The sequence below is a fragment of the Pteronotus mesoamericanus genome, unplaced genomic scaffold (genome assembly GCF_021234165.1).
Source record: "Pteronotus mesoamericanus isolate MK-2021 breed Mesoamerican mustached bat unplaced genomic scaffold, CSHL_Meso_final scaffold_174, whole genome shotgun sequence".
NCBI classification, from domain to species: domain Eukaryota; kingdom Metazoa; phylum Chordata; class Mammalia; order Chiroptera; family Mormoopidae; genus Pteronotus; species Pteronotus mesoamericanus.
The window spans coordinates 41,753,947-41,777,478 of record NW_026555309.1 but is presented as its reverse complement, the minus strand read 5'-3'; the positions used below and the strand labels follow the sequence as shown (position 1 = coordinate 41,777,478).

At 54.6% G+C, this 23,532-nt stretch overlaps 1 protein-coding gene across 1 annotated transcript in view; it reads right to left on the bottom strand.

Moving 5' to 3' along the window:
- Positions 1-23,532, bottom strand: part of TG (thyroglobulin) — a 204,856-nt gene that overhangs the window by 5,540 nt on the left and 175,784 nt on the right. Inside the window, exons 44-45 of the mRNA XM_054590517.1 lie at positions 12,469-12,650; positions 9,637-9,744 (exon numbers count right to left, since the gene is read on the bottom strand). Of these exons, the coding sequence (XP_054446492.1) occupies positions 9,637-9,744; positions 12,469-12,650 (290 nt within the window). The remainder of the gene's footprint in view (positions 1-9,636; positions 9,745-12,468; positions 12,651-23,532) is intronic.

Sequence of the window (23,532 nt, the reverse complement as noted above, 5' to 3'; positions counted from 1 at the left end):
AAAAGGAGCACAAGGCAAAGAATGCCAGGGAGGCAGACGCTGTAACGAGGCCCACAGAAGCCGTCTCTCACAGAAACCCACACAGGGCAGCTGACAAATCACTCTCCCCTGCGTTACCTCCAGGTCCCTGTGTGCAGATTTTACCGGCGTGATTAGCTGAGTTTTTACATGGAGGGCACGTGGGCTCAAGGAGGCTGTTTTCTTGGCCAGGCCCCATAGCTGGTAAATGGCGATGCCAGGGCTTCAGCCTCAGGCTGTGACTCCAAGGCCCACTGTCCCCACCCGCCTCATGGCATGGGTTCCCTCCGCCAACGTCACCGCCGGTCGCATGGGGGGTCTACACCTCCTCCAAGCTGCCCCGCTCTGAGCCAGCTGCAGAGAAACCAGGGAAGTGATGGGGATGGCCCCGTCTCCTCTGCTGAACCGTCAGGGCCTCTCCTTCCTCTCCCAGTGGGCGGAATGGGAAATGGCCCGTTTCTCACGTGGCCCTTCAGGCAGAATGCTGTATTCGTTTTACTGCCACCCTAAGACGTCACCACACACACGGTGGCTTCAAAGGACCCACGTGTACTACCTCAGAGTTTCTGGAGTTTGAAAGTCCCACCCAGGTCTCACTGGGCTGAAGTCAAGGGGCCAGGAGGTGCCATTTCTTCTGGAGGCTTTGGGAAGAACCCGCCTCCTCATGGGGGTTGTGACGACATTCAGCTCCTGGAGCTGAAGGACCCCGGTTCCCCTTTTATCCCTGACCGTAAACCAAAGGCCACCCTTGGTGGTCTGCAGCCACCACCCATGGTCCCTGTCCTCTAGCCTCAAAGCCAGCGACAGAGAGTCAAGTCCTCCGCACGCCTCTCTCTGACGTTTTCCTCTGCCTCCCTCTTCTGCTATGAAGGACCGTGTAATTAGATTGGGCCCACCTGGATGACCCTGGACAATCTCCTGTCTCCAGGCCGTCCACCTTGATCCCATCGCCCAGCCCCTTGGCCTCATACGGTCACACACAGTCACAGGTGCGGGGGATTAGGACATGGGGCATTTTGAGGGGCTGTCCTTCTGCCCCCCACGGTGGCCTTGCCTCCTGCTTCTTCTGAAGAAAGCTGCCTTTCAAATGAATAGAGACAAACTTTCAAGACCAGAGTCCCCAGTTCAAACCCTGAGTTGATGGCTTAGTGTCTGTAAAATCTTAAACGAGATACATAACCTCTCTGGGCCTCAGTGCCCCTATCTGTAAAATGGTGACACGTTCATGCTTCCAAATATTGAATAAGTTTTGCAGTAAAATATTTCAAATCCCTGGCCCAGTTTCTGGCTCATACGCCCATTTATTTTTCCATTTTCCTTGGGGAAAGAAATAGCCGAAAGCCTAAGAATGCAGGAGGCGGTCTTTCAGCTGGGGGTTCCATTTGAGGGTTTCAGAAGGCCACCAGTTCTGTGATGCTATAAGGGAAACGGTGTGAAGCTGTGTATGTGCCTCTCCGTTGGGAGAGGGGACATAGCTTTAATCACACTCTCAGAAGATCTGTGCCGATGGTGTGCCAGTGAATGTCTGACAGGGGGCTTTGTACAACGTGGTGAGAAGTCCTCCTTTGTAGCAGTTGCCAATTTCCATGGTGTCAATAGTCCCGCCACAGACGATTTCAAATTACCAACGGCATGTCACGGACATGGAGCTGGGAAAAGACACGCACGCTGGCTCTCGCCAACCGGTGGCAGCTGGCGCCAGCCCATTGCCGCCCGTGGCCCAGGGAGGCGGCAGAGCACCGCTTCGGGGGCAGGCTTGGCGTTCCGGGCCATCTGATGTGTTGTGGGCGAGGACTTCTGCTTTGTTTTTCCCTTACAGGGCTGATCTCTATCAGGATGCTGGAGTTATTTTGAGCAGTTTAAGGCAGACATCTGGAGGAGGGACAGACAGTGGGAACCTCGGACGACGGCATTTGGGAAGGCAGGACCCAGCCATCGGCGAGTCTGGGCCCTGGCTGCGAGCCCCAGGACCCTCCGGAGGGAGAACAGGGGATCTGGAAGCAGCACTCGCAGGAGGAGGCGCAGGAGAAAACCCCAGGTAAAAGTGGAAATTCGGTGGCTGAATGTTTGGAGTTGGGGGGAGGGGCAGGCAGCCCCTGCACACTGATTTGGCCGCTTTGCTCTGTGCTGCATTGGGTCACTGATAAACCGGATACCCAAATCCACTGCAGTGATATAAGCCTGTGGTCCTGCCGGTTTTATCTAGCTTTTGGTTGTCATTTGTGGTCTTTGGTCAGACTTTCCCAAATCTGACAGTTGCTTGTGTTGTGTTCAGGCCAGGTCTCGATCTTCTCATTGTTGCCCGTGGGTATGTGGGCTGGGGAAGCTCCCTGCCCAAGCTGAGTGGGCTGGGCTCACACCCCACTCCCACCAGCGGCTCCCTGAGCCTTGGGTTTTCTCTTTGTAAAGTGGGTCTGATCATCCCTCCGCAGCCTCCCACGTGGTATCATCAGCTGGGTGAGCGGATTTCCTTTAAAACTTACAAACTGCCACCCAAGGAGGACTGACTGATGCTGGCGAAGTGACAGCTGGCCAGATGTGGGAAGAACTGACCGGCCACGTAGCTTGAGGGAGGGCTGGGCGTGGTTCAGTTTCAGGATGTTAATGTAGTTCAGAGAGGACGGTGGCAAAACTTAGGCTGTCGGGACAAAGCTGTACTCGAGCCACTTGGTGAAAGCCTATGGGGTGTCCTGCTCTGAATAGGCGCTGGTTTGAAAGAGGGGTAAGTCGGCCATTCTGGGGCAGAGCTCCCGGCCTAACAGGAAATGCAAAGACGTCAGCATTAAAAAAAAAACAACACACAAAATGTGGTGAGTTGCATGATTGATAGACAGACTGACAGACAGATAGATAGCAAATGATAGAAATATTTACAAAGTGCTGTCAGAGGAGAGAGAAAAGTGATATTATTTGTTTCAGACAAGGTTGGAGGGGAGTTTATAGAAAGTCAGGGAGAACTCACAGCTGACTTAGGCCTTGAAAGGAGAGTAGGGATTTAGCCGGGGGGGCCCGGGGGTGGGGTATTTGGGGTAGAGACCTCGTGCGTGTGGCGGCGTGGAGTGGGTCCTGTGCTTTGTGTGGAGGAGGGGACAGGGAGGTGCGACTGGGCAGGGGGCAGGGCAGCGCGGGGAGCCACTCTGACAGGCAACAGCCCCCAACACCCTGAGCCTCGTGTATTATACTGAGAAGCACATCACGCTGCGAAGCGACATTGGAATTTTTCCTGGTCCAGGAAAACCGAAAGTCTTGGAATTACAAAATGACACCCTCACTAAGGTCCTTCAGGTTCCGGTTCCATGAAAAAAGGCGTGAGAACCGAGGCCAGAGGAACTGAGGGCCACCTCTTAAAGGGGACGAGGGATGTGGGCCGTTTCTCAGCAGGCACTTGGCAAGTGGCCTTTTAGAACTGTTCCCGGAGTGGTGGGAGAATACAGATCAGAAGAAATAACTCTCGGGGTCCCCATGCTGCCCCGGGATGGCAGCGGCTGGTCCTTTCTACATGTCCCGCCCACCCCGTCTCGTTCGGCCATCCTCCTCTCCTTCCTCCTGCAGGTGCGGGTGTGCAGGGAGGCTCAGCCCGCCCCCTGCGAGCCCGAGACCCAAAGCCTCGCTTCAGAGGTTATTCATTGCGCCAGCTCCTGGCGTGAGCTCTGACGCCGGCTGAGGGACCCTGGCTGATGAACATCATGGGCTAACTAGGGAGCGCAGTGACTGAGATGGTGGCACCAAAGGAATGCACTTGACGCTGGCCATGCTGACACAATGAGCTGAGCTGGGACGACGGGCTGAGCGGGGCCCCCCTTCAAGTGAGGAGAGAGGGTGGGCAGGCTCTTTCTTGCATGGCCGAGCTGGTTCTTCTAAGGCAAATGGGTTCAAGAGGCTTAGGCTATGGAAGGGCCCCTCACTCTGGCCTGTTTGATTGGATTGATGTGAGAGTCTGTTGTTCCAGAAACTTCTTTCCCTGTTGTTCATCCTTAGGAGGAAGTTCGTTGACCTAATCCTCATAAAATAGACTCCCCTTCTTATCTCCAGCTGGCATCTCGAGAGGACTTCCGCCAAAGGAAATTCGGGAACCAGGGGAATGAAAATCCCCTGCTTCCCGGGCTTGCCTCTTCAGGCGTTGAAACTCTGCTAAACCCCTTCCACGCAGAAGCCTGTTGGTGCGCCTCTCCCTGGACACATCTCATGTGCAAAAGTTCAAATTCTGCCCGTGAGACCGACAGCTTCTGTCCTACGAAAGGATTCCTCTGCAATTCTTTAAAAAGTGAGCCCCCCGGTTTATTTAAAATACTACAATCTCACTCCTGCCCCAAGTGAAACACTTGCAATATTTCCCTAATTCCCTAAAGTCCAGCAGAGCTTGGTGATTTATTGTCTGGCAGTGCCGCCGAAGCTTTCGGCGGCCTTGCTGGGCTGACCTGGACCTTTTATTCCCGACATAAAGCATGAATAACGGTGGCTTGGGAGAGGCTGAACTTTCCTGGCCCAAAGCATCATTCTCCCCAGCCAGTTCAGTGTTTACCCAGAGCCAACTGTGTCTGTTTCCGACCTGTTTATGCCCGTTGCGTTTGTTGTAATTATAGAGCTTAATCACATACCATGTGGAGGCCCTCATTTCTAGAAAGCAAAACTGGCAGCCATACACTGTGTGTTAGGCTTCTGGTTTTGTAAGAAGTTCAAAAGGAGAGCATTTACCTGCTCAAGCCCTTGACCTTGTGCTGAAATAATGCCAACTGGACACATTTACATGCTTAGCGTTAAGAGCACAGGTTTGACGTATAAACCCATCTTACTCGTTTTCTGTGAGTTCCCATTTTAATTGGATTTTCTTATTAACTAACTGACCATAGCATGGGAAATCAGGGTTTCTATTCTACAGTCTATTGAAAACAAAACAAAACAAAACGCTTGGTTTTCAGAGAGCTGGGTTTTGAATGGGAAAGAAAAGACCAAGGGGCAGTTGAGGTAATATGCCTTCTTAAAACCCTCCGATGCCGTTCCATCCTACTCGGATGAAGTACTGCCACTTTGCATGCCATCGGTTGTAAACTTCTATGGGGACTACGAGACCCTGTCTCTTTCCCTCCTGAGTCTCCAGCCGCTTCCCTTTTCTTCAGTAGACTCCGGCTCCTGGCCTCCCTTTTCATCCTCAAACACGGCAAGCCTCTCCCCGTCTCCTTCCTCGGGCAGTTACCCCAATTTACTCTGCAGACTAATGTGTGTGTCGTCTGCGCTTTGCACCCTACCCCTAGACATGCATCGCCCTGCTCCCTGACTGCAGTCCCCGTTCCAGGGGGCTGTCTTACGGCTGCTCTATGCCTGGGACCTAGAGGAGGCCAAGGGGTGTGGGAGGCAGTAGGTACATATTTGCTGAATCAGGGCTGGAGAAAATGTATATCCCCAGCTCATTTACATCACCAGGTTGCAATGGTCAGTTTCAGGAAATGACTGACTTCTGTCTTTACTGGGAAATAATTTTGTTAATTTCACAGGATGTAGCCAGACCAATGGACCCAATCCAAGAATCCAACCACTTAATGTTTTCTTTGGTTGGCTAATTCCAGCCAACTCACCAAGACAGTCATCTAGAAAGACAATATTTTGGATATGAAATGTTAAAAGCCCCTGGAATGCACAGAACTGTCTCGAATGCAAATGCAGTGCCGTACAAAATGTCCTCAGTCTAGAATTTATGGCTCTGTTTTCCAGGGTTGGGACAACTTAGAAGGATGGAACATTACTGCCTATTTAGTCATTCTAAGTTTTTTTTCTTCTTCTTAGAATCTTTTTTTTCCTTAACATTGAACATCTACAATGTGCCTTTGATTTTTTTAACATCCACTGACTTGAATCTTCACTCTCTGATGCAGGTGTGAAGGTAGGTAAGAAAATCGAGGTACAGGAACCTGCTTAAATGAAGAAGACAAAACTGATAGTGGAAGAGATAGAATTAACCTCAAAAACTGTGTTCTTCCACTGTACCAAGCCTTTCTTCACACACTAAAGAGCGGACAAACCCACATGGAGCCTGGCTAGATTTTTAATCCTGGGAGTCTGACTCCACCCCACCCCGCTGTTCGAAATAAATCAAGTCTTTCCTCCCAGAGTTTGCCCCTCAGTTCCAGAGACAAAAATCCCATCTATAACGGAGGTGAGCCGTTACAGAGCTGCGCTATTCTGTGATTCGTGAACCACAGTCCGTGGAAAAAAATAAAAGGTAATTCATTAGGTTTTGTTTGCTAGCCACGCCAGGAAAGCTAATCAGTGCTCACCAAGAGGCGGGCATGGGACAGATGGCTGGGAACGTAAGGCGCACGCATGTATTTTAAGTCTGTAGGTCTGAGCCAGAAATAAATGAGAGCCGTGTGACAGCCCCGGGGCCCTGCGAGACAAACCTGCCACCGAGCTGCGTTAGTTTCTGGGCTTCCTTCATGGATCCCAGTGTCTGCTGTGTCGATGGCGCCCGCTGTGACTGCGGTGGGCAGGGAAGAGACAGACGGGGCACTGTCGAGCACGCGTCTGACGGACGCGAGGGACGGACGCGCTCAGCCCTCACGGTTGGCCAAGTCCCATCTGTTGTACCGATTAATTGCCGCAGGGGCCCTCGGAAGTAGGTACCCCGCTTCTTCTCCCCGTTTTACAGATGAAGAAGCTGGGTCACCCAAGAGGTTAAGTGACTGGCCTAGGTCACCGGGCGCATAAGAGTCAGAGCCGGTGTCTGACCAAGGCGGTCGGCCCGGGTTCCTGCTCTCCCCAGGAAGCTTTCCGCTTCTGCTCAGGTTGCCACCGTCTCTGCCTGTAAAACGGGGCCCGGGCTCTGAATGCCTCCGTCCTCCGCAAACGACAGGACGGGAGAGTTAGAAGGCACCTGAAAGGCGGCTGGGCACACTGGTTTCTCACACCTCTCTCAACTGCAGGCCCGCGACATTTTCCTCGAGGCTCAGTTGTGAGGCAGCAAGAGAGGGGCCGAGGGCTCGGGCCCTCTGCCTCACTCCCTCCTCCTGGTGGACCTGGGTGCACCCCTCGGCGCCCACTTTGCAGGTGGCAAAACCGGGCCCCAAGGAACTTCTACACTAGATTGGAAAAGACCCGTTCCCCACCTGTCCGATGAGGTGGCTGCGTCACCTTCTGTCCTGCAGCACGATTCCCTGAGCACCCATTATACCCCCCTCTATGCCAGGAGGGTCCCGGGGCCCGGGGGTGTGTGACAGGGAAGACCCGGAAGGCACTTATAACATGACTGGCGCTCTTATAAGAAGGAGCAATTTGGACACAGGCTCACAGAGGGCAGACGGCCATGTACTTGCTGAGAAATGCCCGGGGCTGTCAGAGGTTGGGACGCTGGCCTCCAGAGCCGTGGGGCAGTACACTTGTGTCGCTGGAAACCTGGAGACCTCGGACCTGTGGTACTTGGTTAAGGCTGCCCTAGGAGAGGAAGTCCGGGGGGACAGAGCATAATGGATCCCTGCTGGAATCGCGCGGACCCTTTGGTGTTGCTTTGTCCTCCTGCCATAGGGGCATTTCTTATTTATTGATTTGTTTGTTTGTTTATTTATTTTGCCAGTGTACATTCTGGCGGCAAAAGGGGCGCGCACGTTTCTTCAGGGTTTTGAGGAGCTGGCTGCTGGGGTATCGTGCCTCTGGTCATAGCCTCTGCTGGAGGGGGAGGGAGGCAGAGAGCGAGACAGACGGCCTTGTGCCCTGGGCGTGCATTCCTGAGGGCCCGGCATTCGGAAGCTGCAGCCAAGGCTTACGCTGCGCGTGACGTCCCGCACGGGGCCTCCCTGGCCGTGGGTGGCCACGGGGTTACGAGGGCTCCTTTCATCTCTGCCCAAACCATCAGCATCCTTCCTCGTGCCTTCTCTCCCGCAGGCCTTCTCGCTGGAATCCTAGCCCGCCATGCCTTTTCCTCCCACAACCCCGAGGCGGATGCTTGATCAGGTTGAAATGATAAACAGTTCTAAGCAGAGAGACCGCATGGTTTAGTTGAGAAAGGGTTCTGGGGCTCAGAGAAGCTACGGGTAGGTCACCGCTGGTCCTTGGGAAAACCACGTAGAACTCCTTGAACCTCAGACTCTTCACTAGTAAAACAGAGATTAATTTCAACCCTACCAACCGGACCAAGGTCCTGGACATGCTGTAAAGCGCCATATAAGCTGTGTAAACCAGGGAAAGCAGGGAAATAATGGGAGATCCAGGATGCCTTGGGGACTGTGCTAGTTTCTCGCAGTGCTGCATCTAATCACCACACGTGTGGTGGCTGAAAACACCACAAATGTACCGCCTTGCAGTTCTGGAGGCCAGAACTCCAGAATCAGTTTCACTGGGCCCAAACAAGCTGTCCGCAGAGCCGCGCTCGCTCTGGAGGCTCCGGGGGAGAAAGCCCTTCTTGCTATTCCAGCCCTGGTGAATGAGCGCTAGCGCACGGCAAGTCTCTCCCCGCCCCCCTCCGACAAGGATTGCACGTAGGGCCCATCAAGGGTGACCCTGGAGAATTTTCCCACATCAAGACCCTTAACTTAATCGCTCCTCAAAGCCTGTGTTCCTACAGGTAGTCAGGGTCGGGGCCTGGTATCTGGCGGTGGCTATTACTCAGCCTACTACAGGGACATTGCCGATTACAATGAGAAATGACACATGTTAACTTCACGCTGTCGCAAAATAACTCAGGGTGAAGCCATTTTGGGGCGGGACAATTTGGAAACTATTAGCCTCCTTTTAGAGATGAGGCTACGGGACATCAGGGAGGCAAAGGGGCTCGCCCAAGGCCGTGCTGCCGGCGAGGGTGGGGCTCTAGCTCCGACCGGCCACCCCTCAAACAGACCACGGGCGTGGGCGACTGATGTCCTTGTAGCGTCCTGGCTTCCATTCTCAGATAAAATCAAACTGCCCGATGCCGGCACCGTCTGGACTCTGAGCCCTGACCCCCGTTGTCTGTGGACATTCACCGGAGGGCTGAGCCCTGGGAGCGGGTGGAGCCTGGAAGCAAACCCTCGCTCTTTCTGTCTTTGTTTTTGAACCTTCTCCTTGGGTTCTGAGGAACTCAGGGCTGCGGTCTGGGCCCGCTGGGTCCCCTGCCCTTCCTGTGGGTTTCCTTTCCCTTGTGCCTCCTATTTTTCTTGCCTATTTTGATCATTTTACTGCAGCTTAAATTTTATAATAAGGCGTATTACACCTATTCTGGATGTGAGAAGGGCACATAAAGCAGGTGTAAGCAAAACGCTTCTCTTGTTGCCCTCCAAACCCTTTTCTGCTGTGGAAAGTCATTTTTTTAAGTGAAGCTAAGTGCTCAGTGTCCAGGGGTATTAAAGCCTTCTCCCCAGCCAGGTTAATCCAGTAACAGCGAATACTGCACTTTCTACATCTTTCATTTTACTTTCCCTTCCTGCAACGCTGTAAAATAAAGAGGCTGTTACTATTACACCCGTGTTTTGGACGATGGAACTGAGGCGCCCAGAGATTACGTGACAAGTCGCACGTCATTGAGTCCGGACTTGTATGTTGGTCCGGCCCTCTTTTCTCTGCCATCCTGGGGATCACAGAAGCACACGTGACAGGGGCCACCTGCCAGACTCCCCTTCTTCGCCAACACCCGTCGTGGCCCCACGGTCACCTCACCTGCCGCGGCCGTAGCTTTCGGGAGCGTGGTACAGGAAGACATTTCCTCGGGCCGTCCTTGCCCAGTGGCTGGCCATGTCGATCACGGGGCAGGTGATAAAGTAATCCCTGGTAGGGGAGGACAGAGGAGGGGTCTAGTGACACGCAGCTCTATAGACAACTGTGCGGGGTGAAGGCTTCTCCTAGGCAAGGGCCCCTCGGCCACCAAGCCCTCTGCTCAGGCCCTCCTCGAGCCCTGCAGCTGGCTCGAGGGAGCAGCCGGGGCCCACGCCTGGGCCGGTCTGGTTTAGGGCTGGCCGTGCTCACACGCGGGTGTCTGTGGAGACGCATCTCGGGATCAAGAGACTTGTGAGACAGGCATCTTCCTGGAACATCAGTGCCACTTCAAGATTTTGTGGCAAAATATTTTGTGGTAAAATAAATATAGTATCCTACGGAGCACCACGTAAAAGAATTGTGTGTTTTAAAACACAGACACCTGAAGGATGCTTCGTGCACATGATACCTTAGACTAGTGGCTCTCAACCAGGACACCCGCACCCCCAGGGGACACCCAGCAATGTTTGGGGACATTTTTGGTTGTCAGAGCTGGAGGGGGAAAGGTTTCTACTGACACCTAGTAGGTCGAGGCCCGGGCTGCTGCTAAGTGTCCTACAATACACAGAAAAGCCCTCCGCAGCAAAGAATTTTCTAGTCTGAATGTCAACAGTGAGGAGGTAGAGGACCCTGCGCCCTGCTTTAGACTCCCCAAGTCTCACACCTGCTCTGCCTTTGGGGTGATGGGGATCCGTTTCAGGAGCCCCAGCTCGGCCCCACGGGCCCAGCGCGGGCCAGTGCGCGGCTGTGCACCGAGGAGACCGCCGGCCTGGCTAGCATTGGGCAGGCCTCAGCCGGCCTGGGCCCCAGCAGGTTTTGAATCCCACTCAGCCCTCCTTGTATCTCTTGATGTTCCATCTGCTCGGCTGAGAAATGGGGCCCACGGGGCCCCTCCGTGCAGAGATGCTGTAACGACCAAACCTGGTGACACCCGTGGAAGTCCCGTGATGATGGTTACCACCCCCTTAGCTGGTCCCTTGGGCAGCTGCAGCATTTATAGGGAAGGCTGTGAGGGAGGGCAGCGCCAGCGGCGGGGGTCCGGAAGGGCAGAGGAAGGCGGTGCGCACCACCGCACAGTCCCCCTGAGAGTGGAGGGCAGGACAGGGAAGAGAGCGCACCTATGGGACATCACACGCTGGCAGCTCCGTCAGAGTGGGGGCGGGGGCAATGCCAAGGAGACCGGAGGCCGGGAGGCCATCGCCTGGCTCTGGCCAGAAGAAAAGGAGGGCCTGAGCTAAGGGAAGGCTGGAGTCCGCCTCCAATAGGAAGCCTTCCTGGGTTACCTGCCCCCCCTCGGACCTTAGCTCTTGCCTAGTGCACAGACTGCCCTCAAAGCCAATTAAAGGCAAGCCCGGGGCAAGAACTCTAGCCCTGAGCAATTTCTGCAACACAGATCTGAGCAGGTCCTGAGTTGCTCACGAGCCTCTCAGGGCCCAGGACTCAGGCTCCTCTGAGTTTTCAGCGTCCCTCTAAGCCTGGGCCTCCAGGAATAGCAGTTGGCTGTTTGGTTTAAAGCTGAGCTCTCTGCTAGCAGGAAAATTAAAGCCTTTCTGGTGCCCATGATCCCAGTGGGCAGAACAAAGGTTCATTCTGAGCTAATGACCTTCCACTTGGAAGCCAGACTCTTGGGTGGAGAGGTCGCACCAGGCGGTGGGTCTCCACACGCTTCAGTCCCTCCCTTTCCAGCACAGTCCAGTTCCGCACAGGCCTCTGGGCCTTGGCATTGGCTCCGTGCCCAGGGACAAAGAGCAAAGGCGTAGGTGGACCTCCCACAGGGGAGGAAAGAAGTTATAGGCTGTCGAAACTGTGCGACCGCATTGTTCCCAGGGAAACAGCAGCATGTGGAAGGGTCGGAGGCGGGCTCCAAGGTGACAGACAGCTGGAGCCCCTGCTGTGGTCTCGTCCCCAGGGGGCTCCGCAGGCAGAGACAACCAGGACCTTGGCTAGGCTTCGATTCCATTCAAAACTCACTTCTCGAGCACCAGCCATGCGCTCGCATAAGGCACAGCTCTTGGCCCCAGAGAGGCCACCATGGCCTGGGAGACAGGCAGGTCCTGACAAGTGTGCGGGGGTGGGGACAGCACAACCTTAGGAGGATGGGGGGCACCTGTTAATTGCTCTTGGGGTGGGACAGTCAGGGCCGTCTTCCCTGAAGCAGGGACCCTTGAAGCAGTTAACTTGACCAGCAAGACACACAAGCGCTGAGCTCAGGACCGGCACCCCAGGGGCGCGGGGCTGCAGGGGCATCCGGCAGAAGCCTTCCCCTGTGTACGCCCCACGTTCCACATGCAAGGTGATGTCTGGCTGCACAGTAGGGTCACCTGGGGGAGCTCTGAAAAATACTGATGCTTCTGGGGCCTGGGTGCCCGCTGCCCTTTGAGAGCTGCCCACGCGGTTCTCACGGGCAGCCAGGGGCCGCGGTCGTCTCTGCCAGGCTGAGCACAGCAGGCTCCCCATCAGCCGTTGCTGGGCAGCTGCTTCTCGGCGGCGGGCATCCAACAGGCGCCCTGGCAAGCGCTGTCTGTGCCCCCAAAGGCATGTGTCCTGCCCGGGGAAGAATCGGGTCGGCCCTCATTTCTCCCACCGGTGGGCAGTCACCCCCAGCTGTGTGCTGACGGAACGACGCAGAGGAAAGTGGCCGTACCGGGTGCCACACCTCAGTTCTCTTGCATCACCTGAGCATCACCTTGGCCCCAAGGAAGGACAGCAGTGGGAACCACGTCCCCAGGCTCTTACCGGGTGGCGTTCTCCAGGGCCCGGGAGAAGGAGGCGTAGTCGTCTGCAGAGTGTTCCAGGGAGTAATACCACGTGGCAGCAGCCTGCACGCTGGCGTCTGCACCCTCACCGCCCAGGGAGTTCTGCAGCGCCCGGTAAAAGGCTGTTTTGCTACTGGTCCGGCCTTGACTTTCCTCAAATTGCTTGAGAGAGAGGTGGGGCGGGGGGGGAGAGAGAAAGAGAGAGAGAGAGAGAGATGAGAATTCCCCAGATTCTGAAAGGCTTGGGTCAGTGTCCCTCAAATCCTGGCTCTAGAATTTTCTGTGGGAAACAGTGGAGCACGGCTTTAAGCCCATGGGTGCTGGAGTCAGACTGCTTGGGTGTGAATCCCAGCCCCCGCTCATCCTCGCTGTGTGACCTTGAACAGCGGCCGGCCCCTCTGTGCCTTCCTCTCCCCACCTGCAGACAGGCACCGTGGGAGGGCCTCTGTGCTGTGGCGACAACCAAAAGCATCAACACTTGTGAAATACAGCAAACGGTGCCGGGCGCTCAGTTAGGGCTCAGGGACGGCGAGTCTTCGCTGCAAGCTGGTGACACCTGTGCTTGACTCCCTTGCCCTGGACGGCCAGGGCTCCGCCTGGTTTTGTTAGGAGAGCCAACTTCTGGGGCATTCAGTGACTCCATCCTTCAATGCGGGACTGCTTTCTGCACACTTTTATACTGATAAACACTTCATCTGGGGCCAGCTGCACGCCCAGCCTCGGAAGACAGCCGTGAACATGCCGATCAAGCTTTCTGCTCTCACGGGCCTCATGTTCTAGTGGGTGGAGATGGAAAATAAGCAAATAATTGTACACTTCAGCTGGGGACAGGTGCACGGTGAGAAGCAACCGGGGGAGAGGGCAGGGCAGGGGCGGCCAGGGGAGATAGGCTGCCCTCCGTGAAACTGTGTCCACGTGGTAATATGTCTCTCCTTCCTTCTTTCTCTTCTTCCTCCCTTCCTCCCCTCCTTCTTTCCTTCGCTCCCTCCTCCCTCCCATCCCCCCTCTCTCTCTTCCCCTCTCTGTCCCTCTTCTGTCTCTCTGCTTTCCTTTCTGTGCCTGCATCCCTCCCACATGCACTGGGGGAGTTTGGGGAGGACCTTTCCCCCCAGGACTCAGCTTCCTCATTTCTGAAGACAAGGGCAGCTCCATGTCAGAGATGCAGCTACTCAGCATGAAGTCAGACTCCTTGGCCCTGGTCCAGTCCTGTGATGTGTGTTTACATATTTCTATGCTTTTATGTCGACAGTGAAATGTGCTTATCAGGACACCCTGGCATGTTTAAATTGTTTCTCTGGACACTTCCAAGCATGCAGGCCTCTGATCAGTTAGCAGCCCCACCTGGCTGAGACACTTTTTCGGCTGCTCCTGGGGTGAGCTGCCTCAGCCTGGCTCACCAAGAAGAGGCCGGGCCTCTTCCAATGGCAGAATAATCAATCAAAGCATTGTCCATGGGCTTCAGGAGAGATGGAGGAAGGCGAACAGGAAGAGGTGTGCAAAGAGGCCTTCGTTTTAGTTCTATCTATAATGTGTATTTCTTGGAAAAAGATCTGAAGCAAGTATGGCAAAATATTAATATCTGTTAAATCTGAATAGAGAACACACAAACATTTATTATACCAGAGACTTTCCAATGTTTTTGGCCATGATCTATATAGTAAGACATCTCATATACACAGAATACACGAACACACACATACAGACCTGAAGTAATGTTTGGTGAAGAACATTTATACTCACAGCTCTTTCCATATACATCTGATCATTTCCATTCTCTCCTTTTCTAGTCTATTAAAAAATGCTTGCCTGCAATCTATTAAGGTGATTAACAACCTAGAAATAGTTTAGGGGGGAAACTGCATTATATTATTCTCTGTCCTGGTTCTAATTTTTTTGGAATATTTCATAACAAAAATGATACTAGTAATCATTTTCATATCTCCAATTATTGCCAAACATTTAACAGGTATGTTTCTCTCGAACAGCAAAATAGTTGCATAGAATTCCTGCCAAATTCCGATGAAATGTGCACATAAAGGATTTAGTACAGCGCTGGGCACATGACTAATAGAAACGATTATTAGTAACCTGTCCCCAGCTAGGGCAGGGGCTCCTGTGTGCCCTCAAGCTGCGGTGTTGCTATTGCCAGAACTACTACGGGGCACAGGGGCATGGAGGGCTCACTATGGGGCCAGCGCCTAGTAGGTGCTCAGTATGTGTTGAGCAAAGAATGGAGGAGATGCTCACCTTTGAAGAGGCAATACAGGCTAGAGGTTACAAATAGAAGTCCAAAGTCAAACCTCTTGGGTTCAGATCCCAGGGCTGGAGAGACCTGGGCTTGGATGTTTCCTTCGCTACTTACTAGCTGTGTGACCTTGGGCAAGTAACTAACTGCTCCCTGCTTGTTTCCCCGTATAAAATGGGCTTCGAAAAACAGTAATGAGGTTAAATGAGATGACACCTACCAAGTGCTTAGCTGTCCCTGCTGCTGGATATTTGTAGACTCAGCCTTGTGCCTAGTCCAGATGGGCCAAAAAGGCCATGTTTTAGAGAGCCCTGAGCGAGGCCTGTCCTGTTGGCTAGGCGTCCAGACCCTCGGAACCTCTCTTCCAAATCAGTGCTGGAAAATGGTCGACCCTGCCTAACGGGCAGAGTCTCCCCTACAGGTTCTGCAGACACCTCTTCCATGGCAAGGCCTTTAGGAGCACCGGGGCGCCAAGCCTAGGCATTGCTGGAGGTCCCTGTAACGTAAACCCATCTAGGAAGCTGAAGGGAGGGGCCCGGGGTGTATGCTTCTTTGGGCTTGCAATGAGTTCCACATTTAAGGCGATCCAAGCTACTGAGCCAAGTTGGGGCGTGGCCTTGTCCGCAGGTCCACATTCCAGCGATGGCTGGAGGGTGGACCCAAACCCACCGGGGCCCATGGGAATGTAAAGGGGACCCTTTTCAGCAAGACCCACCCGTCTCCATTCTTGGCAAGGTCGGCAGCACAGATGCTGTTGCTGGTTTAATTAGAGAGTCGGCAGGAGGGAGCGGGGCCGCCACGCGACTGCCCGCCAGCCAGCGCCGACTTCCGCAGGCTGGAGCTACAGGCGAGAGGGGCCTGCGAGCGGGAGCGAGGGCCATCCAGAATTGGCATGTCCTTCGTGTGTGTTCTTAAAGGACCGCCATTCATCTGTTCTACAGAAATGTGACAGTCCCTCGGAGACATGTAACAACAGTGGAGGCCTTCAACTGTCACCTGTAATGCCTATGGCCTGGGGGACTGAGTATGGCTCTGGCATTCGAGAGTCCAATTCACATCCAGCTCCACATGCGACTGCAGAAGACTCACTGCCCAGCGCTCAGGCAGCGCTGAACGCTGCTCTCTGTGCCTGGAGTGGATGTCAGAGTCCAGTGAATGAGTGATTAGCAAGGGGCTGACGCTTGGGTCACAGTGCATATTCCTCCTCTCTCCCCTCTGGGGGGCCAGCTGTTAAAAGCAGACACCCTTAGGCTCATCTCCAGTTTGAGGGACACAATGAAAAACTCTTAGCTTCAGGTTATCTTCAATTCGCTATTCATTTGACAACTTTCTATCCAGGGCTGAGCGTACCAGGAGCAGCTCTGGGCATCTGGGACGCTTTGGGGACAATACAGGCTAAGTCCTCTGCCCTCTGGGGGCCTCTGGTTAAGCTGAGGGGACTGACAATACGTTCCGTGGTGATAGGGACGACGGCACATGCTAGACCGTCAGAGCAGGAAGGGAAATGGGGGTCCCGGAGGGTGAGGGTCGAAATGGGTGAGCAGCGGGTGTGGCCTCACCCTGCTTTTGCTGCAGGAGGGGCCAGGAGAAGGGTCCTCCATTGTGGTCGACATGAAGGAGAGAAGGCCATCTGCCAGGTGTCCCTGAGTCGGTGTCCCCAGCTCTGTGGGGTTCCAGTAGGGATCCTGCCAGCCACCACCTCCCATGGGCCCCCTCTCTTGCCACATCAATCCCATGGTGCCGCTCAAACACCCCATGTGACCCTCGGGGCTCCCCCCGCCTGTGCTCAGCCCTCTGCTTCTCAGGGAAATCCCCCCTCCAAGCTCGTCTCGATTCCCTCCCCTTGTCTTGGACCAAGGAACCCTCTTTCCCTCCCTCTGCCCAAGAGAAGGGGAGGTCCGCCACGCAGGGTCTCCCCTTGCCCGCCCCTCTCCGGTCTACTCAGCAAGCATGGGCATCGACCCCGCCTTCCGAGCCCCCTGGCTCCCCCGGCCCCTGCACCCGGCTGGCCGCACTCTCCGGGTCACTGCGGCTGCAGCGACCCAGCCCGGCCCAGCGGGCGCTGCTGGCCACGCCCATGCAGGCACTCCTTCCCTCTGGACCCATCGTCCCCCAGCGGTCTCTCCCCTCCCGCAGCTATGCTGTCTCAGGCTCCCGTCTAGAACCCCTTCAGCTATCTTTTAACTTTTAAAACCGTTTTTAATGCCGAGGCCCCAGCGGCTCCCCCGCCCCCCGTCCCCTTCTCTCCCCCGCTTCCGACCACACATGCTCCATTCCCTCCCTTTGCTTCGACCTCGACCTGGGAGTTAATGGTTCCTAAATCTCTCTCCTGCCTGAACCTTAGACCTGCATATCCAGGTGGCCCTCATCTCCTGGGGCTCTCTCGGGTCCCTCAAACTCCACACGAGCACCATTTCCCTTCACCACCTACACGTGTTCTTCCTCACCTCCGGCACTTCCTTCCCCTCCTAGTCTCCTGGCCTCAGTGCCTAAGGCCAGGACTCAGCTGCCTGATGGAAAGAGGAGACGTCTCTAGCCTCCTCCCTTCCTTCCTCTCCCCACGCTCTCTTGGCCCACAGGCCGGCGGGCTGTCCTCCTGAGGACTCATCAGCCCTCCCCTCCGGTCCGCTTTCTGCCCTGCCCTGGCTCATGGCCTCACCATCTCCTCCCCGTTGGGGGGCAGACACGCCGATGCTGTTTGTGGCAAGTGGCACGTGGGGGAGGAGTGTTTTATACACAGGAGGTCCTTAAAGAGTCTTTGTTCACTGGTTACACTCAAAGTTAGGCAAAATGGCTATGACATCATAGGTCTAAGAGACCCAGAGCAGAATCTCCAAAGGAAGAACAGGCAGCCTGCCCCAGATTCCTGTAAGTCTCTCTGGCTGGAGAGATGAATTAATGAATGTCCCTAGAATTAATTCTCTAGAGCCCTGAGTTAGATGGAGACCAAATACTCATTTGTTCGTTTAATGGACAAAAATGAAAGACTCCCTGTTGGCCAGCAACTGAGTATTTAAAATTAGCGTGAGGCAGATCTTGCCATGGGAAAAAGGGGTAACGTTGGAGAGGCCACTTGTCAATGGGCACACCGCTCCACGAGAACTGGCTGAGTGTTTGCATCCTGCGGGATGATGGAGCGGTGGGAAGAGCGTGGCTTTGGGGGGCACGGTGCTCCCTGCCTCGCACCTCGCGGGCCGCACAGCCCTCTCTCAGCTTCCCTTCCCTCCCTCACCCGAGTGGCCCTTATCAAGTCACCAAGGACCTACATCCTTTTAGGTCTGGCAGCCAGACTGCTGTCCTTGTCTCACACCACTTCCAATGACATCCGACGCTTGACCTCGGCTTCGTTTCGGAAGCTTTCTTTCCTTGGCTTTGACGACGTCAAATTTTCCTGGATTTCTTCCAAACCCGTGTCCACAGCTCCGGCTCTCTCCTGAATTCCCAACTCATAGTCCCAACAGCCAATCCAAGACGGATTCCAAATGCAGTTATTTCTCACTGACCTCTTGTCTTGAACCCTCATCGAACTTGCTTGTTCTTGGAACCTCACAACAGAGTGCGATCTGGCCTCCACTTCCTGTGCTACCCCTCCAGAATCAATTTTCCATAGAGCTGCCAGATGCTCTTTTTAAAAAAGATAAATCAATATAATCATTTCCTAGCTTAAAGCATTCCGTATCTGCCCAGCTGCAAGTATGATAAAATCACTTTTCTGACGATGAGATCTTATCTAACACGTCCCTCCAATGCGTCCAACTTCCTGCCCACCACTACCCCCGTTACCGACAGGTCTTCGGACACTCCAGCCTTCTCTGGCCCACAGACGAACCCTGCCCCCGGGCCTTTGCACTAGCTCTCCACCGAGGTGTGCCTTGGCTGGCCCCTTCTCATCATGCAGGCATCAGGGCACAGTCACCTCCCCGGGTTCCCTGCTAAAGGACTCTCCTCCATTGTGTCATTTCCTCTCCCATTACTATTTCAATTTCAAGACCTGAAATTCTTAATGCACTTGCTTACACAGCGTTGTTTGTGTTCTCACACTAGAACATGAACTCTGCAAGTTCGGAGCTTCATCTGTTGGGTAACAACTTTCTCCCGGAGCCTTGAGGAGAGCTCCTTAATAAAGAGACATTGGGCACATGCGTGAACTAATGTGTGCGCGGCTGAACTAACAGCTGTGAGTGTCAACGGACGAACGGCCCACTTCTGCATCAGGAACAGCCAGCCCAGGACCCAGGGCCCACCGCAAATTTAGGGGCCCATGAAAATGTTTTCCTTTTAATTTCTTTTAAAATCAGAGGTAAATAAATAAATAATGACTGTACAACAAAGAATCCAGCCTGGCTTGCATTCCTCTTTTACCAGTGCCGAGAAGAATAAATACGATTTAGGAAATTGTAAAGCTCATCCATCACTGCTCTTACTAATGCAATCAAGGATGAATATCATTTTTCCTGTTTGGGGGCGGGACAAGACATTCTTGCTGATCCCCAGCTTTCTCTGAATTGAGAACGATAACCCCACAAGGCAGGGCCTTGGGGATCATGAGACGAGGTGGCAGGCGGAAGGGTCAACTCTGAGGCCCTGGCGTGCAGGGTTCATCGTGTGCTCGGGGAGCCCAGAGCCAGGGGACCGGACAGGGTCCCCCGGGTGTTGGGCCTGGAGTCCCCTCAGCACTCTGCAGGCGGCGGGTGGCGCTGGTTTCACTGTGCTCATTGGAAGGATGAGAAACTGCAGTTCACTGGTTAAGCAACTTGCCATAATTGCTTGGCTGAAGCCAGGAATTTAAACCCATTTTCTGATTTTGGGTCCCTGGCTGGGTTAGACTCTGAGCCCCCCACACACCCTTGAGTGACCTGGATTTGGTACAGCAGCGCCTCTTTTCAGGAAATCATGTGTACTCGCCGGGGCTCCAGCTTGGTCCTCTGCTGTAATCTGTCACCAGAGGCTCGATTTTCCCAAGCTGGGGCTGGTGCCAGCGTCTCGAGCTGCCAGGTGCTGCTTCCCAACTCTCAGGCGGGCGGCCCTCCCCCGCCCCCGGGGCCCCCCCTCCACCTGCTCCCGGACGAGGCCAGCTCCTGGCTGAGCTCCGGGGCAAGGCGGCTGTGGCCACACGTTATTTCTGATTTGTCTTGCCTTCCTTGAAGATGCTTGTGTTTGGAGGGGCAGGCAGAACATTGCATCTTGGAACAAATCCGCTTTGATCATGCAAATTAAAGCCAGTTAATGTAGGCAGACTGTCAATTTCACCAGTTAGGAAGAGAGAGAGGAGAGGGGCGAAAAGACTCCCACCACGACCGGCGATGGATGAAGAATTTCAGCAGAAAGCTGCTACTTCAGAAAATAAGCTCGTTCTCCGAGGACGGAGCCTTTCCAGGCGTCTCAGGCAGCCCTGATGCTCCACGGGTATGTCGCTTACTTGGCGGGTGTTGTTAGGACTTGCTGGGTGGGGTGGCAGGTGAGGGAGGGTCTCCACAGGGACTTGATGGAAGACCCACCCACCCTTCCTCTTCGGTCTTTGGACATTTGGCGGGTCTCTACTAAGGTGACAGGCGGGACCCAGAGGCTGCACTTGGCAGGGGGACTCGTGCCCCTCCTGCGACTTCCCCCAGGAATCTGGACCATGTGTGCCTGTGGGCTGGGCTCCGATGGCACTGATGCAGGGTTGGCGTGAGGGGAAAGCATGCATGCGTGCTTGTCACAATTCGGAAAACTGGTCTCAGATCAGGGAAGGCAATTCGGTGACTGTGCATTCCGTGTATTCCTCCTGCTTTTTCTGGATAATTCTCTGGGTCAGGGACAATAGTATTGAACACGAGTCATAATAGTACAGTTAAAGAATTAAGTGAAAAACTGATATTTACTGAGCACATCCTTTTTGCCAGATACTGGTGCCTGAGTCCTATCCACATGAGGCTACTCACTAATAATCTCCTGACTTGACAGACAGGGAAACTGAGGCTCGGGCTCTCAGGAACTCAGGTGCTCTTGATTCCAGTCCAAGGACACTGTCCCTACTCTGTTGACAGAGAGCAGGGGGATGAGGTCCTGGCCAGCTCCTCCAACACGGTGTCCCTGGTGCTGGCCGCGGCCCCGCCCCCACCTGTCCTCGAGGTCCTGAAGCCAGGAGGCCATCCCCCCAGGCTGGTGTATTTACTTTTGCTCATTTTCTGCCTCCTTACCCAACTGTGAGCTCCTTGAGGGCAGCTGTACTTTGTATGAATGCTCCAAACACGGAGCCTGGCATCTGGCACGGAGGAAGTGACCTCATTAAGTGTTGCATGACTTGACAAATAGGTCTTGGCACTAGAAAACATGCCTGACACCCCATTCGAGACCGATGTGGTGATTTGCCGCAATCGATGTCCTGCTTCTTAGCAGAGAGGGGTGGGGGGTGGGGCTGGGCTGCTGTCGAAGGCGAAGAAATCACTGGATCGAGGCCTCAGGAATACGCCATCCTGGGTCCTTCTCAACTAATGGTAGTTAGAACCGGGTGGTTTGGAGCCAGCTGGGCGGGGTGAATGGAGCAAGCCACAAACCCAACTCCAAGGCCAGGTCACGAGCAGGTGAGGGTAAAGGAAGGTGACCTGGAGGGGATGCATGGGCAGGATGTTTTGAAATAAGAGAAACTTTGATACGGGACCTAAGGGGAGCTGGCAGCCTGGTGTCTGCCTGTGTGTCCACGGCTCCCCCTTGCAGCTCCGTGTCAGGCAGGACGCTGAGGTTCCCCTGTGTTGGCTCAGGATCATGTCTGGTGGGGCACAGGTAGCCCTGTTCTCGATTTGAACACACATGGGGCTGTGGGCAAAGCCCCTCATTTGGAGCCAGAGGACCGGACGTGGAGACCTGGCTCTGCAAATGACTAGTTACAGGACCTTGGGACAATGAGCCATCCTCTGGAAGCCAGTTTCTTCCTCAGCACAGTGGTGTTTGAGACTGTTCACGAGTACCTTCTGTACCGCGTTACAGCTGAGATAAGTAAGAATGCGGGTGGAGCGGCAAAGCCCTTGGCACACCGTGGCCCCCGAAGCAGCTGCGGCGGCCGACGTGCACACGTGTAACCAGCACACGCATACCCAGCACACGCGCTGGTGGACGGCTTTTCCCAGGGTGCTGGAGGAAGAGAGTGCTGCTGATGGTAGGGAGATCGGGATTTGAATTCTGTCTTCTCTCTGATCTGGGGTCCCACCCGCAAAATAGTGACAACAATTCCTGTTTCGTAAGGTGGTTTGGGGATGGACTCTTTCATGGGAGACTCCTACGTTAGATCGTGGCATGTGGTTGATTCGCTATCATTTCATTCTTCCAATCTAATAAAGATTCATTGGTCACTTGCTGTGTACCAGACTCTTTCCCGAGAACCAAAGATGAAGTCTTAGTGCTCATGGGGCTCACATTCTAGTCGAGGAAGAAACACAATGGACAAATAAGTACGTACTGTATCGAGGGGTGTAAGTGCTGAGGGCGGGGAGCAGGCTCCGGGCAAGGAGAATGCTGGGGGTCTGGCTGCCCTTTCCTCAGTGTCAACCCCTCCAAAGAAGCAGACCCTGAAGGAGTGGGGCAGTGAGCTACCTGAAGGAGACCATTCTAGAAAGGGAACAGCAGGTGCCAAGACCCTAAGGTGGGAGTATGCTCTGCAGCATTGAGAAATACCACAGGGACCCGCTGGGATGAAGCGCAGTGAGCCCGGGGCAAGTAGCAGGAGGTGAGGTTGAGAGAAAATAGAGGCCACGCCAGGCAGGACCTTGAAGGGCATTGTAAGGGCTGTGGCTTTCATTCTGCGTGAGATGAAGCCCCGGGAGGGCTTTGAGTAGAGGAGCAACAGGATCTAGTTTACACTGCAAAGGGATGGCTCAGGCCACTGCGGTTCTCACAGACATCAGGGGCAGTGCCAGACCAGGGGGCCACCCGGGGGTTATTCTAACAATCCTGGGCGAAGATGACGGCGTGGATCGGAGAGATGGTGCAGGCCAGAGCGATGGCGGAGCAGCGCCAGCATCCTGCATACACTTTGAAGACAGAGCCCGTGATTTACTGACAGACCACTGGTGGCATGGGAGAGAGCAGAGTCAGGAGGGACTTCCGGTCTGAGCGTGCCGGAGCCCGAGCTGTGGTCTATTGAGACGGTGAAGACACAGCGGGGGGCGGGGGCTGTGCTGCTTGGGGACAGGGGGACAGGTGGAATCAGCAGCTATTTTGGATACATGAAGAGCGAGAAGCTATGAGACATCGAAGTGAAGACATCAGACCACAGGGGCTAAACCAGTCCGTGGTTCAAAAGAAAAGTCCAGGCAGGAGGTGCAATGTGGAGCTGGACGTAGACATGGAGGGGGTGTCGGCATGCAAGATGCTGAAAGCGGGGAGCTGGCTTCCTGTCCAGCCATGACTATGTCCCTCTTCCTTTCAATTCCCCACATCAGCACCAAGATGGCAGAACAGGATGCAGGCTCACAAAAGCGACCCCGTGGCCCCACTAGCGCATGTTCACAAGAGAACGGGCAGAGAGGGAGCTAAGAGAGGAGCGGTCTCACCAGGAATAACTGTGCAGAGGGGGTGCGTCGGGGACTGGGGTTTGGACAGCAGCCGTGGCACCGCCATGCCCTCCCAGGGTTCCCCTCTCCTGGACTTGGGGGAGCCCTTCCCCAGTCATTCCTGCCAGGGCCAGTGGGCACGTGTCCGCAGACACTATCTCCCCTTGTGTGTAGACCAAGGAAACATCTCCTTGAAACCCTTGGAGGAAAACACAATGCGAGGAACGAAAATGCACAGTTGGGGAGGGGTCCCTGTCCCCTGGGTCGA